We start from the raw sequence: 16,896 nt of genomic DNA, 5'->3' as shown, positions 1-16,896 counted from the left end.
GGACTCGTAGTGTGTTTTCTCTAGTAAGTTGTCAGTCTGGCTGCCTCAGTGGAGTCTGCACTGGGAGTCCTGCCTCTCCCCTCCTTGTGTGGGTATGAAAACGGATGACCTTGGCTTGAAGTCTGAAAATTATTTGGGAGTTCTTGTCCTCCTTGTGTGTGTGTTTTTGTTTTTACTTGCTTACTATTTTTCTGCTCAGTCAGTAGTAAACAAAGTAATTTTATGACATTAATCATCCTTTAGCCTATATTAAAATGTGGCATCATCCTTCTATTTATTGTAGTTTTTGTGTTTTTTTCGTGGTTTGTTTGTTTTTCCTGGGTATTGTGTTATTTTCGAATCACTTGGGCACAGGATCGGTGTAAACCGGAAAATGATCTCATTCATTTTCAGTGATTCTTATATATATATATATACTGTATACTATTTTGTCATTGTACGCAAGTTTTCACATTGATCCCTCAGATCACAGTCAAGCATATTATGCTGTAGCGCTCCAGCTAAAAGCCTAACACTCCGTCGAACCAAATTTAGATTCTGATTTATGTCTTACTCTTGATCAACCAAATAATATGATACATTTTCATCACCTCCCAGTGGACTGTTATGTCCAAACCAGGTGCTACTGTGATCAGTGGGGAGTGGGGACCTATGTCAGGGTGTTGACTTGTTTGATTTCATGCTGAATTTCCCGCTCTCTTGTGTTTGTGTGTGTTCACATGTGACAGGAGGCCAAGCTTACCGACCAGCTGCCACTCATCATCGTCTGCGACCGCTTTGACTTTGTCCACGACTTGGTCCTCTACCTCTACCGCAATAACCTGCAGAAGTACATTGAGATCTACGTGCAGAAGGTAAGGCACACTTCTTAGGCCAATACGATGATACATTTACCTTGACAGTTTTGTTGCATTGTCACCTGGATATAGGCCAAAATGTACCTTTTTGAACTGAAGTGATGAATAGACTTTGGTCGTCTTTCTGTCGTCGTGATGTTAACATTACTTAATTACTTCAGGACTATTTGACTAATGGTGTGTGTGTGTCCAGGTGAATCCCAGTCGTCTACCTGTGGTGATTGGAGGTCTGCTGGACGTGGACTGCTCTGAAGATGTGATCAAAAGCCTGATCCTGGTGGTCAGAGGACAGTTCTCCACTGATGAACTGGTGGCTGAGGTGGAGAAGAGGAACAGGTACACAGAACTTGCTGACACTTATACATCGACACACGGAGAAGACAAATTAAGTACAGATTCTTATTTACAATTGTGGCCTGGCAAAAGGCTAGGCCTTTTCAGGGAGAGGGGAAATGGGGGTTAAAAGAAATCAATCAGGTTACAAGCAATTATTAATATAATAATTGAATCCAATTGTCCTGTGATTGGAATCTTAGATGATCATCATTTAATTATACTGACATTGGGAGCTTAGATGATATGGCCTTTATAAATTAGGGATGTGCATGACTTGTCGGGCATATTCTAAGAAAAAGTCTATTCTTGGAACTAGGGTTGCACAATTAATCATTCATTATCGGTATTATATTTACATAAAAATGCATAGTATCACTGTATAACAGTTATAAGTTAACCTACTGGAAAACTTGTATTGCAGTATCGTTCTCAATCAATTTGACCGTGCAATTAACCGGATATCGGCCAAAATTTCGGTATTGCGCATCCGTACTTAGAACCATTTTTTAATGATAAGTAATCCCTGTTATAAACCTGATGCTACATCTCCATCCATCCAACTGGAACTGCAACCAGGTTAGAATAAAGCTTGTATCACCCAGGCCTGGTGTGGTGTAAAGCAGCAGTAGAAAATATCCTTTTTTTAATTCATTTTTAAATCTTTTTTATTTTCTTTACCAATAGACTGAAGCTGCTCCTGCCCTGGCTGGAGGCTCGTATCCATGAAGGCTGCGAGGAGCCAGCCACCCACAATGCCCTGGCAAAGATCTACATCGACAGCAACAACAACCCAGAGCGCTTCCTCAGGGAGAACCCCTATTACGACAGCCGCGTTGTGGGCAAATATTGTGAGAAAAGAGACCCCCACCTGGCCTGCGTGGCCTATGAGAGAGGACAGTGTGACCAGGAGCTCATCAATGTGAGGATCTGTCCACACACCAATTAATCTGCCTAAACCAGTGGTTCTCAATCATTTTCATGTCAAGCACACCCAAATGTATGTGTATTTGGCCATGGACTGCCGTCTGAAAGGATGTTGTGCCAGGCAGCCAGGGACCACCATAACAGAAGAATTTGTTAAAAATGTCTAGATGTAGCAGATCTACAAACTCAGAAAGCATCACATTGTGAACCTGCCCTTTTTGAATAGCTGACGTATAAAATAGGCTTAGACTGATGAATGCGAAAAGATTTTTGATTCTCTATTAACACATTTTGCTGGGCCCCCCTAGAACCCCTTCAAGGACCCCTGGGGGTCCCCAGACCATACTTTGAGAGCCACTGGTCTAAACAGCCATTCCGTCAATTAACTAGCATTGAGACTTGTGATGTGCCACTTCGTCCTACAGGTGTGCAACGAAAACTCCCTCTTCAAAAGTCTGTCTCGCTACCTTGTGCGCCGCAAGGACCCTGAGCTGTGGGCCAGTGTGCTGATAGAGACCAACCCCTTCAGAAGACCACTAATTGATCAGGTAGGACGGGACGGGTCAAGTGGAATTTCATTTGTGTGGGTTTTGTGCGGTTTTGTTTACACATAATTCTGTGTTGGTCTTTGGTCTCAGGTGGTGCAGACAGCCCTGTCAGAGACCCAGGACCCAGAGGAGGTGTCAGTCACAGTTAAGGCTTTCATGACCGCAGACCTGCCCAACGAGCTCATTGAGCTGCTGGAAAAGATTGTGTTGGACAACTCTGTCTTCAGTGAACACAGGTATTCAGCCACAACCGGTCTCTATATATTTTAATCCCCAAGAAAGGCTTATTAGATGCACATTGAAATGGGCTGAAGTCCCAAACAAGATATCAGTAAAATGGTCTAGATGGAAAGTGGGGTCCACGCACATAGGATGGATTTTTGTTCGCCACCTGGTTTTTCTTATTCCTTGAAGTCTGTATTTTAAGATTCTGCCAGGTAACAGGCTGAAATAATGACCCATTTTCCCAAAGCAACTAAAAATAGAAAAGAGCACAACTTTTGAAAGAAACAACCTACAGAGACAAATCTTCTCCCAATTTAGACCCAAGGAATTCAATAATGTGGTTATTATTCAGATTCAAGCACTTCTGGACAAAAAACGCAACAAAACTAAGCCGAAAAAATCATATATAATTCAGTTTTTACTAAATAGTTAAGGTGGATTTTTCTCAATCCTTGAAGTGTGTATTTTAAAATTCTAACAGGTACCAGCCTGTGGAACCATCTTGGTTTGGTCCAGGAGGCAGACACCCTAAATGTAAGCGCAGGCTTAAAACTTTCCTTCCATTTGGGGAACAACAGCACCATCATCATAGTCTCTAATATCGTTAAAGCCAGTGCAGTGCCACGTTTGATTAACAAATGACATGACCTGCCCGGTTAAACATGTTTACAATTTAGGCATTTAGCAGGCGCTCTTAATCCAGAGTGATTTACAGTAATCAAGGTAAACACGAGGTAATACATCAAATGCATAGAAATAGTAATCTAGGATCATAGGTAAACCAAGAACCTATAATCAGTTAGTATAATATAAAACAAATCTATAATCTGGACATTTAAACTATACACACTATAGGATGCCAGGGCTACAAATGAACCTGGCATCTGTCTACATAACATGCTATCTAATTTACATTTTAGCCTTTGCATAAACCTGCAAGGTTGTCAAGGCTAGGGCAAGTGCTATGCTTGTTCAACAACTCTTATGAATGTGTAGTGTGGTGAAGTAAGTAAGTATGTACATTTTATTTGTATGACACTTCTCACAGAGAGAACTCACAAAGTGCTTTACATACAACAGAAATAAAGACACAGCACGAAGCATTTTAATGATTAAAAACAACCCAAGAGACCTGTAGAAGGGCATGTTTTTTGGGGGGGGAGCAGTTAGGGGTTAAGTATTTTGCTCAGGGACACTTTGAACCTTAGGCTTCCCAGGCGGGCTCACCATTCAACTATTGCCGCCCAACCTGGTACGAAGAATGACCTATAGACCCTGCAGCTCATGAGTTCAACAACTCTTAGTGCTGAAACATGTTCAACACTTTTTTGTTGTTGAACATGTTTAACCAGGTAGATCATGTAATTTGTTAATGAGGTAATCAAACATGGCACTGCACTGGCTATGACGACATTAGAGACTATGGATGATGATGGTGCTGTTGTTCCCCAAATGGAAGGAAGGTTTTAAGGCTGCTCTTAAACTTAGGGTGTCTGCCTCCTGGACCAAACCTTGAAGATGGTTCCACAGGAGATGAGCCTGATACTGGGAATGCAGGGACGCACGCATGTTCGTTCGTGCGCGCACACACACACACACACACACACACACACACACACACACACACACACACACACACACACACACACACACACACACACACACACGAAAACACGCAAGAAAACAATCAACAATAAATATTTAGTAAAAAGAGGAATATAGACATTTTTGGATCTGTTTTTTCCTAATTTTGAAAATTCTGAATTTAAAGTCAAGATATGGTTGAATCTTAATAATAGCAATTTTAATGTATTCTTTGTGTTCAAATTGTATGGAAAATGTGTTAATTACGGTTTCCTGTAATCCAAAGATTTGCTATATGCTATTGTTTGGGTACAATATATGTAACAACATGGGACATTATTTCCATCTAGTACCTGGCAGAATCTTAAATTACACACTTCAAGGATTAAGAAAATGCAGTTGGTGAGAGAGTATTTAGTAAAAGCAGAAATATATATATGTGATATGAACATTTTCGGTTCTGTTTCTCTTGTGCTATTTTTGTCCTGTAATAGAGTCTAGACTAAAACTACTGACTGGACTGTCTTGGAATTTGCTGTGCACCTTTATGCTACCCTCAGTCGCATAAGGAGCAGTATGACCTCTAGTGGCCACTACGAGCAGAACTTTTAGACTCTTAACCTTTCTCTCATTCTCACAGAAACCTCCAGAATCTGCTGATCCTGACGGCAATCAAGGCCGATCGTACGCGTGTGATGGAATACATCAACAGGCTAGACAACTACGATGCCCCGGACATTGCCAATATCGCCATCAGCAATGAGCTCTTTGAGGAAGCCTTCGCCATCTTCAAGAAATTCGATGTCAACACCTCGGCCGTGCAGGTCAGTCACTGGCCTTCACCAACTCTGTGACATTCACCCTGACACTAGCCTAGTGGCTAGTCCCTAGTAGTAGACCCTGATTATTCACTATTGCTTTGTTCTTCTTTGTCTCACTTGAGTCAAAGATGGGGGGGGGGGGGTTTGGGAGTGGGTGCAACAAACTCCCTTATTTTACTTTGTTTCCAACTTAATACAGGTTTTGATCGAGCACATTGGCAACTTGGATCGGGCCTATGAATTTGCAGAGCGTTGCAACGAGCCTGCTGTGTGGAGCCAGCTGGCTAAGGCTCAGCTGCAGAAGGAGCTGGTCAAGGAGGCCATTGACTCCTACATCAAGGCCGACGACCCCTCCGCATACATGGAGGTGGTACAGGCTGCCGATCAGAGCGGTAAGGACTGATGGTTGTGGAGTAGGTGGAATGAATTTGCCTTTAATTTCTAACATGGCATTAATACTGTTTTGTGTCTCCTCTGGTTCAGGTAACTGGGAGGACTTGGTGAAGTTCTTGCAGATGGCCCGTAAGAAAGCCCGCGAGTCTTATGTGGAGACGGAGCTGATCTTTGCCCTGGCCAAGACCAACCGTCTGGCTGAACTGGAAGAATTTATCAACGGACCCAACAATGCCCACATCCAGCAGGTAAATCATCCTGAAGATCGTCTGTTTGGTTGTTTGGCGACACCATGTGGTGACTGGTGGTCACATAAAGTGAATTTTCATAATAATGATCCATCCATTATTTCCTATGCATTCACAAAATGTGTGTATTTGCCAGAAATGGCAGCCCCTGCCACCATCAACTATAGAGAGTGCTTACAGAATATGATTACATTGAATGGCTATTGCTGCAAAAATGTTTTGATATGACATGATGATCATAAGTATGGCTGTATTTTTAATAATAATTCTCCACTGAAAATCTCAGGTGGGCGACCGCTGCTACGACGAGAAAATGTATGATGCGGCAAAGTTGCTGTACAACAACGTATCCAACTTCGGGCGGCTAGCCTCAACTCTGGTGCACTTGGGCGAGTACCAGGCAGCCGTTGATGGGGCCCGCAAGGCCAACAGCACCCGCACCTGGAAGGAGGTGTGCTTCGCCTGCGTAGATGGAAAGGAGTTCAGACTGGCACAGATGTGTGGCCTCCACATCGTGGTGCATGCTGACGAGCTGGAGGAGCTCATCAACTACTACCAGGTGAAATAAGCGAGATAAGAGTGCACAAACAAAATATCCAGTGTACATGCACAAACAGACATGACAGTGTCACAAATACACAGACGGGAAAAAGAGCAAAAACTGCCCCTGAAATCTCCTTATATTCTATACATTGTAGGCTATATACACATTTTACAGATGCTTACACATAATATGCTGTATCCTCTCTCAGGACCGTGCCTACTTCGAGGAGCTGATAACCATGTTGGAGGCAGCGCTTGGTCTGGAGCGCGCTCACATGGGCATGTTCACGGAGCTGGCCATCCTCTACTCAAAGTTCAAGCCCCAGAAGATGCGGGAGCACTTGGAGCTCTTCTGGTCCCGCGTCAACATTCCCAAGGTGCTGCGGGCAGCCGAGCAGGCTCACCTGTGGGCCGAGCTGGTCTTCCTGTACGACAAGTATGAGGAGTTCGACAATGCCATCATAACCATGATGAACCACGCAACGGATGCGTGGAAGGAGGGACAGTTCAAGGACATCATCACCAAGGTTTAACATGTTTTATCATTTACAGTAATTTTGTCTTGCTATAGTGGCTGCTCCTGTTGTGTAATAAACAGTTGCAATAGAGTGCAACCTGTATAATCGCAACATCCCCGGTTTGATTCCTGATCAGGGACCTGTGCTGTAGGCCGTACCCTCTTTCTCCCCTCAGCCTCCTCTCGCTGTCTACCGTTTTTTTCAATTGGAAAAGCAGAAAAGAACATGTTTTAATCTCACTACAAATGAACGTGCCAGAAAGCCTAGTCATTGTGACTTTTTACTGTACTGCCCACTTGAGATGGTTCTTTTCAGTCTCTTAAATTCATTGGAAAACTATTGAAATTAACTGTTGACTGATTGGTAAGTGGCTTTGGGATACACTATGGTGAATGGATAGCGTAATTTACACGTTCATCTTTGATACACAAAGTTACGTAGTTTGTGGATCTCAGTATAGGTGTGTTATGAAAAGAGTATTAATGAATGTGATGTTTGAATCTCTTTTGTGTCCTTTTTCAGGTGGCCAATGTGGAGCTGTACTATAAAGCCACCCAATTCTATTTGGAGTTCAAACCTTTGTTACTGAATGACTTGCTGATAGTGCTGTCCCCCAGACTGGACCACTCCCGCGCCGTCAACTTCTTCACCAAGGTACACCTTAACCTCATCTCCTTAACTCTTGAAATGTATACTGTAGCTCAGACTAGTGGTCTAAATAATGTCTGGGGAAAAAACAAAGGAACAAAAAAAACAAGACACTTTTATCTGAATGTAAACTGAGTGTTGCACATGTGTCCACAGGTGAAACAGCTGCCTCTGGTCAAGCCCTACCTGCGGTCAGTACAGAACCACAACAACAAGTCCGTCAATGAAGCACTTAACAACCTGTTCATCACAGAGGAGGACTATCAGGTGACCGTCTCTCACAGAACTACTTTGTGGGGTAGTTTCTAGATTTATATTTCATCTCCCCTGTTTTGGGTCTTGTCATAATCGTCTCATCCTCCTCTTAGGCACTGAGGACATCGATAGACGCCTACGACAACTTTGACAACATCTCGTTGGCCCAGCGCTTGGAGAAGCATGAGTTGATTGAGTTCAGGAGAATCGCCGCCTACCTCTTCAAGGGCAACAACCGCTGGAAGCAAAGCGTGGAGCTCTGCAAGAAGGACAAACTATACAAGGTACCTGACTACGGTTTGCATTCTGCTACCTGCTTTTTAGTCTGTCAAAATGTTAAATGGGGCCTTTCATTAACCCTGTCCACGCTTCTTATCCCACAGGACGCCATGTTGTACGCGTCAGAGTCCAAGGACACAGAGTTGGCAGAGGAGCTGCTGGCCTGGTTCCTACAGGAGGACAAGAAGGAGTGCTTTGCCGCCTGCCTCTTCACCTGCTATGACTTGTTGCGGCCTGATGTGGTACTGGAGACGGCCTGGAGGCACAACATCATGGACTTTTCTATGCCATACTTCATCCAGGTCATGAGGGAGTACCTCAGCAAGGTGAGTGTCCCTAATGAATTCTATTTCTCCTGCAAATAAATAGTATAGTATACAATCACCCTCATATGCCTCCTTTGTCATTATCCTTTATGGGGTAATGTGTAAAAATGTTCTAAGCTGAACTTTTTGACTTCTCTTCCAGGTTGATGAAATTAGAGAAAAGGTGAAAGTCAGTCTCAGTTTTTGTCCGTTTCCAAGTTTGCTTTATTTTAGTTTGGAAGACTGGAGCCTGGAGTGTGCATGGGTTGTGTGTTTTAAGTTGTTCTGCACAATACACTGCTGCTTTTACCTGGAGGCACTCACCAAGTTAGGCCTGTAGCTCAGCCATTGGTGAACGTTTTAGGCTTAGGAAATCAAACAGAAGTGATGACCAAGGTGTGCTTGTGTCCACTCTATTGGGAGGCTAGCCGTTTTTGTTATTTAAGGAAGTGTCTGTGTTTGACCTGATTGATTGATTGATGTAGTTTATTTAGTAAGACATGAGAATAGTACATGACAGTACATAACAGTACATGGAAGTACAAATTCACAATACAAGGTCTACTAAACTGGAACTCTCATTAAGCACGCAGCTTGTTTAAGATGAGAACCCCATGCACACAAATCATGATGACATATAAGAGGCAGACAGATATACACACTACTATACAGAATGTCATACAATCAGCTTTCAGGTTACTGGTATGAAGAGAGAAAAATATATATATATACAAAAGAGGAAAATGAAGGAGGGGGGGGGTAGGGGGGGTAGGTTAAGACTTAGACAGGGGCCATTTACTCCTTTTGGTAGGGCATTCCACATTTTTGATGAATAGCATGAGAACGAGTTCATTCCCTTAGTTGAGCCAAATCTGGGTTGAACATGATTTGTGGAGCTGCCTCTGGTGTTATGATCATGGACTTCATTAACATTTTGGAAGTATTTTGACAAATACAGGGGGATCCCAATGTTGTGGTGTATCTTGAAGACCAGGCCCATAGCAAGTTGCTGTACTCTGTCCTCAACCCTAAGCCATCCAATCCTAGCAAAATGAGCAGGGGTTAGATGGGCTTTGTGATTGAGGCCAAGAAGTAGCCTTACAAGTTTGTTTTGGGATGTTTGGAGCCTTGATAATGTAAAACAGTAGAGTACAGTAAGAATGCAAAGGAGTTGTATAAATGAATATCAAGGGCAAGAAAGATATGGTGTTTCATTTTTCTTTTATAGAAATAACTTTTCGGAAATGGTTTAGTCATTTTTGGACCCAATAAATGAAAATGTTATTGTGATAATAATATTGTCATCTTTTGTCGACATTTAAAGGTGCATTTCTTCATGGATGTTGACACTGCACATTACAGAAAGGCTGTTTAAAAAATGCTCACATCTTAACAGTAAATGCTAACAGTAAATGCATGGTCTAGAAATGCTCTTGTTTTTAAAACAAGCATGCGAACCCTTGCTCATGAGCAGCAGCACTGAGCAGCTGGCAAGCTGTTAGTTGTTTATGCGTTGCTTTCTAAGACTGAGCAGCTGTAGTGAGCACTCCCCTAATGCACCTACTTTTGCCTCTTGTTGTGCACATGTTACAGCCAGCTGTTTAACATAACCAGCATGGGATTCCTCTTCCACTCAATGAAGCCTTAGCGTGTTGAAAATATGTCATCTGTTTAATATAGTGCTAATGTACTTATTAAGTGTTATGAAGGATACTGAGCCCATTTCCATTTCTAAAATATAGCACCAAGTTCACTACTGAGCAAATGCTGGAAGGTCAGAAATGACCTGGGATCAAGCAATGCTGCTTCCCTCACAGCCATTTGTGTTTTGCATCTTGCTTCACCTGTCACAACCACTGTTTCCTCCTATGTTAGCTATGTAGCTTTTCTTTTGCGTTATTCAGGGTTATCTGTTCATATGTTCTGGCCTCAAAGGAAAGGAAGGTGACATTTCAATATTGCTGCAAGTGTACTAGCTTTTCATTTAATTTATTTGTTTCTGATGTTTTATGGAGGGGTTATTTATGCCCACAGATGCATTGTACTACAAAGGAACCTGTAGCTTGTGTTATTTATATTACAAGATAGTTTGGTTGTTGATAACCATCTTCCATGCGGAAACTTTTCTTGAACTGTGTACGCTATAGCTGTGAACTTCTCCCAATAGCTTTGCTGTGACTACTTTCAAAGATGTTATTTAATTTTTACAGGTTGACAAGTTAGAAAGCTCAGAGTCCCTAAGGAAAGAGGAGGAACAGGCAACAGAGACACAACCCATTGTCTATGGTAAGAAGTTGAACTCTTCAACGTTACACTACACTGCTTCATAACAAGTCACACTGACTTCAAATCCAGTGCAGCTGTCTATACGCATGTGATACAATTTTCTCAATGGCTAAAACCTGATTCATACTTGGTTAGTTAAAGTGACTGTTGACTGCGTGCGGGTGTCACGCACTGAAAATACGGTAGCAGATCTATTCACAAGCTCACAACGCATCACAGCGCTTAGATCTGCTATTGTCGTTGCACGACATCTGTGCACTACTAGGTATAACTTGGGCGTAACCCCTTCTGCTTCGTGCGCTCTGTAGGCACACCCCAGCTGATGCTGACAGCGGGCCCCACCAGTGTGCCCGTGCCCCCTCAGCAGCCCTACGGCTATGGATACCAGGCACCTGCAGGATATGCCCAACAACCCGCTGCAGGATATGCCCAACCCGGTTATGGCATGTAAAGCCCCACTGTGCAGGCTGGAGCATCCATCCATCTCTCCCACAGTCCTTCACCAGCCCATCATTGTATTCTACGCACCACAGGGAAAATTCCAACAAGCAATTATTTTTTTTTACTTTATTTTTTTTGCCTTTAAAACTGTCATGAAGGACTCTTTATTTTATTTCTCTTGTCAAAGAAAATGATCGAATCACAAGGAAAAAACTTTTTCCACATTCCGTATTTACTAGATTATACATTTTTTGTTCTATTGTATTTGAATGGGAAATGGTTTATGTACAATGGGGTGGGGTGGGGGGCTGTGGGAAGAGCAAGTACTCTTCTCAATTAAAAAAGGTCTGTTGTGAAGCATCTGATTTGCACTCTGTAGTGAGAAATTAATGTAGAATCTTCATTTTGATGTGTGTGAGCAGCTTGTTCTGTCTGTAAAATGCATTTAATTATTGTATATTCAGAAATGGAAATGAAAATGCTCCAATGTTCTTCTATATTTGAGCACGAGACAGCCGCTTCTAATGATCATGACTAGAAACACTACATCATACAGGTAACATCCCCATGCACTGGGAGGAGGGGGATCAGGAAAAACCCAAGAGATTATTTTAACAAAAGTATGAATTCCAAGCCTTGACCCCATAGTTTATTCTTCCCACCAAAGCTTATCCAGTTGTACTCTGTAGAATGAGGTTGGGGTCTTTGCATTTACCTGTTCTTATGCTTTACATAATGTTTGTGTGGGATCATTCCATTTTAGAGGACATTGCTGCATTAAAGACACCCCTTTGTTTTTGTTGCTGTTTTCAGACCAGTGTGTATTTGACAAATGCTTAATTTATACTCCCTCATATGACGAAGTATAAATCAGGCTCAACTTGCCCTGTGCCCCCTCTTTGTGCTGCGGTTTGTATGCTGGATATGGTGTTCTAGGCCACTTTGAGTGTACAGGCGGGAATTTAAAACTCAATAACCTTGATGTCCTGCTTAGGGTTTCTACTTATTTTTTTAGTTCACCCTGTCATATATTTCTGAAATAAAATTACAGGACTGTGGTAATTTGGAGTTTTTTATCAAAGGCTTACATGTATACATAAAATCAATCATTAACTCCCTTGACCTTATATTCTTAAACAAATGAGTTTAGATTTAAGTGTGCACTTAAAGATAGTTGATTTGTGCATAATCAGGATCATAATTAATGAAACGGCGGTTTTGTTTTCCACTTAAAATAAAGGCTTCTTGTTTGTCAAGACTGACATTGTGTCTTTTGTGATTGGCATTTTGTATTTACTGGGTAAACATGCTACTTATTGTCTCCGCCGAAGGTGGAGAATATGTTTTCGCTTTGTGTGAGCAAACATTGTTAGCCAAGCTAACATTGGGCAAGCTCCACGTGACACGTGTCAATTTGTTGACACCAATGCCTCTGATTGGCTAGAGGGACGCGTGACGAAATAAATTTCTATAAATAGGTGTGTCACTTCAAAAAGCCCGTACTTTTTTAAGTGAGGTAAAACAGGATCAATCAGACTTGATTGGAACAGTACCTTCAGTAAGTCCAAGTCACCCGTCTGTGCGTGTGTGTTTCCCTCTGAGAACACCTAACATTGGTCAAGCAAAGGCGCAGAAGGCCAAAGTTAAGAAAGCATACTCATCTACAATTGTAACGTAGAAGAGGACTAGAGTTGAAATGATCCCACAACAAAGCCGAACTCTTAATACGTGTCAATATGTTGACATCAATGTCTCTGATTGGCTAGAGGGACGCATGACGAAATACAATCCTATAATAAAAAGGTGTGTCACTTCAAAAAGCCGTTTACGTTTTTGAAGCGAGGTAAGACAGGATCAATCAGTCTTGATTGGAACAGTATCTTCTAGTCCAAATCACCCGTCCGTGCGTGTGTGTGTCCCTTTGAGAACACCTGACATTGGTCAAGCAAAGGCGCAGAAGGCCAAAGCTAAGAAAGCATACTCATCTACAACAGTAACACAGAAGAGGACTAGAGTTGAATTGATCCCACAACAAGACCGAAATCTTAATACGTATTAATATGTTGACACCAATGCCTTTGATTGGCTAGAGGAATGCATGACGAAATACAATTCTATAAATAGGTGTGTCACTTCAAAAAACCGTTTACGTTTTTGAAGCGAGGTAAGACAGGATCAATCAGTCTTGATTGGAACAGTATCTTCTAGTCCAAATCACCCGTCCGTGCGTGTGTGTGTCCCTCTGAGAACACCTAACATTGGTCAAACAAAGGCGCAGAAGGCCAAAGCTGATCAAACACACCAATCAACTGCTGAAACTGTTCAAGACAATGAAGATGAAGAAGACAGACAAGTATTTGAACAAACCAGTCAATTATGACGACTCCCATATGATAGATTGCTTCAATGTAAACAGAGCATTGCTTCAATTAAACAGAGCTAAGAATCATAAAGAAAGAATGAAATTAATCAGAGACAAAAAATCGCTAAATGACAAAAGACGAAGACTACACAAATATGTTTTCGCTTTGTGTGAGCAAACATTGTTAGCCAAGCTAACATTGGGCAAGCTCCACGTGACACGTGTCAATTTGTTGACACCAATGCCTCTGATTGGCTAGAGGGACGCGTGACGAAATAAAATTCTATAAATAGGTGTGTCACTTCAAAAAGCCCTTACTTTTTGAAGTGAGGTAAAACAGGATCAATCAGACTTGATTGGAACAGTACCTTCAGTAAGTCCAAGTCACCCGTCTGTGCGTGTACAATTTCTATTGTTCTATTTTAAGGAATACGTAAATATTACGTAAATATATTAATCTTTTTTTAATCTCTTTTTTCATCTTATTTTATTTTTAACATTGGAAGACAAGTATTAGAACTTTTTGTTTAACTAAAAGATATATATTTTACCCTACTGTATCTCATTAGTTATTGCTATTATAATATAATTGATATATATCAGATGCGTCATAGTATATACATTTTTGTAAGAAATACATAAATAAATAATTTTTTGGATCTCTTTTTTTCATCCTCTCTTTTTAAACATTTTTTTAAACATTTTTTTAAACATATTTTTAAACATAAGACAAAATATGATTTTTAAATCATTTTTTTTTTAATAAATATTTCTTTAACATACACCTTTTTATTTAACTACAGTATATATCTTTTACTCTACTGTATCTCATTAGTTATTGCTATGATAATATAATTGCTATAGTCTGCTGGCGGAGACTTGTGCTCCGAGGAGCACATTTTCTAGTTTGCTTTTCTTTCGAACAAGACTTATTTTTTTATCAGGGTAACAATGCCTTAGCATGCTAATTGCTAACTTTCCAGGGATAGAAAGCCTGACGTATTAGCTTGGAATCCCCATCGATGTCACTGGTAGCCGGGTTTCTGAAATGACCACAGCCCTCCTGACAGACTGAGTAGACAAAATGACTGACACCATATCTGCATTGGTGGTGAGGACCAGTTATGAAGACAGACTTCACACCAGGCACAGCTCATTCTGGCCCTCCGCAAAATCGACACAAACGAATGGTTCTCAAGATACATGGGGACAGATACGCTGTCTGCCTGTGACCCTTTTATGCCCATATATGGAGATATGTCTTTTCTCCAGTGTCGATGCCATCACAGACCATTAAATTGATCCTTTTCACACAGCACATTTTGATGGGTAAACAACAGCTTTAATGTGGTTGTGCTTTTAGGTGTGCCAGCAGACAACTCCTGTACAGTTAACTTCATGCTGGCATAGACATCAAGCACACCTACAATTAACATGACCTTCAGCTGTAACCAGTAAGCTGAAGTAGAATGCCCTTGTTCCAAGAAAGGTTTTTGTGGGGTTATGTCAATGTTTAAATGCAAAGATAAACAAATTAACTTAATGAAGCAGTTTCTGATCTTATATAAAAATAAAAGTCTGATTTAGTTTACAGGTCATTTCAACAAGACATCAGTATTAAGTCGTAGATCTAATAGAGTTTCAAGTGTCCAGTGACACGATCAACTAGATCAGCAGGGCCTGGTCCAACTCCCAACACAGTGCGCGATCCTGGTGCAATCTGTGTCCTTCCGGCATCCTGGATGAGGCTGACGGGCAACCCCACCTCTTTGGCATGGCGCAGGAGATCCATCAAGCTCTCCTCATCAGGGGCTTTCACGACCACCTTGGGTTGACCACAGTATTCCCACTGTTTGAGCAGGTCCGGGTTCCTGCGCTGGACCTGCTTGTAGGCCGACACAGCAGCGTGGGCGCACTGAGCTGCTACCTTCCCTTTCCCCATCTTCAGGTCATTTCGGACAACGAGAATCATCTTGAACTCGCCGCCTTCTCCCATGACACTGTCTTCTCCTGTGCCATTCTTCCCGTTCGACATGGCTGCTGCAAGGCTTTTGGATGACTGGCCAATCCGGGCTCGTAAGTGCCATCCAAGACAAAGTCCAGAGCTCACTCCAGCTACAATTCCAACGACCAAAGGGGAAAGCAAGGATTCCATAATTCCATGAACCTACACAAAAACAAAATGTTAAAAGATATGTAATGTTATCTTATGTTTTTGATTAAAAGGTTAGTTTTACAATCAATGGCGGAATATGTAATTTGTGTCATATTTATAACGTTAATGTCGTCATATAACGTTGACGTGTCATATGACACATCAACGGTCATATCGACGTAATATGACACATCAATGTGTCATATAACAACATTGATATGTCATCATACAACGTTATAGCCGTGATACAAGACTGTATATATTGGTCTTGTGATCCAAAACTAACAACGTTTCAATGTCTGTCTGTCTTTACCTTTGCTATTTTTTTGCAAGACACTTTTTAGTATTGCTTTTACCTATGTTTCTGCATCACTCTAGATTTATCTCTCACACACACAATATATTATTGTTTGTTTTTCCCATTTTATTTAAAAAAATGTTTTTATTTTCTATTTTGTTGTTATCCTCCGGGGGGGTTTTTTATCTTTATTTTTAAACCTATTCTGTGAAGCACATTGAACTGCACTTGATGTATGAAACGTGCGTAATAAACTTTGATTGATTGATTTGAGGCAGCGACATGTGCTAGTTTTCAGTGTGATGGCAGAGCGACGTACTCCATCATTACAACTACACTATTGAATAATATGTAACGTCATAATGTACAACCTCACTTCTATCAGGTTAGTAAACAAAATGTTTTAAAAACAAAACTTACCTGTGTGTTACTATGAGCAGCTATGGAGGCTAGGCTAATGCTCCTTCCCTCCTCGCCTTCTTTTTTATTTTTTAGCAACACTAAACAATAAAAGCCTGGAGATCGAGGCTAGTCCCTTACTGATGACGTGTCAGTGTTGCCATATTCTGTGATATAAACAAGCAGGCAGCTATTGAAACATTCTAACAACACAAATGCTCCCTGTGGCGCAAAACATTTTCATGAAAATATTTGAGAACCACTGGTTTAAATAATAATTACAAATGTTGGAAGCAAAGCTTAAATAAGCAAGTACACTTTAGAAACAAGCCCAAAAAAGGCGTAACCCGCAACTACCAATATTTACAAGCAACTTTACAGAAAAAGAAGCCCAAAGGCGCTTATAATAGGCCGACATGGCAACACTGATGACGTGTTTAACGTCAAATAATAAACACTTTTTGACCACAT

At 41.3% G+C, this 16,896-nt stretch overlaps 2 protein-coding genes across 3 annotated transcripts in view; one reads left to right on the top strand and one right to left on the bottom strand.

Moving 5' to 3' along the window:
• Window positions 1–12,473, top strand: part of cltca (clathrin, heavy chain a (Hc)) — a 48,843-nt gene extending 36,370 nt beyond the window's left edge. The window contains exons 15-30 of the mRNA XM_080435027.1: window positions 729–854; window positions 1,051–1,193; window positions 1,878–2,112; window positions 2,543–2,665; window positions 2,756–2,901; window positions 5,115–5,298; window positions 5,495–5,687; window positions 5,779–5,936; window positions 6,223–6,495; window positions 6,689–7,006; window positions 7,520–7,651; window positions 7,802–7,912; window positions 8,014–8,184; window positions 8,284–8,505; window positions 10,695–10,770; window positions 11,079–12,473. Of these exons, the coding sequence (XP_080291153.1) occupies window positions 729–854; window positions 1,051–1,193; window positions 1,878–2,112; window positions 2,543–2,665; window positions 2,756–2,901; window positions 5,115–5,298; window positions 5,495–5,687; window positions 5,779–5,936; window positions 6,223–6,495; window positions 6,689–7,006; window positions 7,520–7,651; window positions 7,802–7,912; window positions 8,014–8,184; window positions 8,284–8,505; window positions 10,695–10,770; window positions 11,079–11,221 (2,754 nt within the window). The 3' untranslated portion in view covers window positions 11,222–12,473. The remainder of the gene's footprint in view (window positions 1–728; window positions 855–1,050; window positions 1,194–1,877; window positions 2,113–2,542; window positions 2,666–2,755; window positions 2,902–5,114; window positions 5,299–5,494; window positions 5,688–5,778; window positions 5,937–6,222; window positions 6,496–6,688; window positions 7,007–7,519; window positions 7,652–7,801; window positions 7,913–8,013; window positions 8,185–8,283; window positions 8,506–10,694; window positions 10,771–11,078) is intronic.
• Window positions 12,474–14,488: 2,015 nt separating this feature from the next.
• On the bottom strand, window positions 14,489–16,566 carry ptrh2 (peptidyl-tRNA hydrolase 2). 2 transcript variants are annotated; one of them, XR_013933588.1, is made up of 3 exons: window positions 16,447–16,566; window positions 15,013–15,740; window positions 14,489–14,974 (listed from the first exon to the last, which is right to left on the bottom strand). XR_013933588.1 is itself a non-coding variant. In XM_080435221.1 (2 exons), exon 2 carries the CDS (start codon window positions 15,726–15,728, stop codon window positions 15,204–15,206), a length of 525 nt encoding a protein of 174 aa, XP_080291347.1. In that variant the 5' UTR covers window positions 15,729–15,740; window positions 16,447–16,566; the 3' UTR covers window positions 14,490–15,203. The 2 variants fall into 2 exon arrangements, 1 of the variants encoding a protein (XP_080291347.1); XM_080435221.1 differs by having other exon boundaries at window positions 14,490–15,740.
• Window positions 16,567–16,896: the final 330 nt, after the last annotated feature.

Source organism: Gymnoscopelus braueri, assembly GCF_963280865.1.
Source record: "Gymnoscopelus braueri genome assembly, chromosome: 8".
NCBI classification, from domain to species: Eukaryota; Metazoa; Chordata; class Actinopteri; order Myctophiformes; family Myctophidae; genus Gymnoscopelus; species Gymnoscopelus braueri.
Note: the sequence above shows the minus strand (reverse complement) of the source record. Positions and strands in the feature narration are given on the sequence as shown.

Coding starts and splice junctions, on each gene's coding strand:
- ptrh2 (XM_080435221.1), bottom strand. CDS start 15,728: ATGGAATCCTTGCTTTCCCCTTTGGTCGTTGGAATTGTAGCTGGAGTG.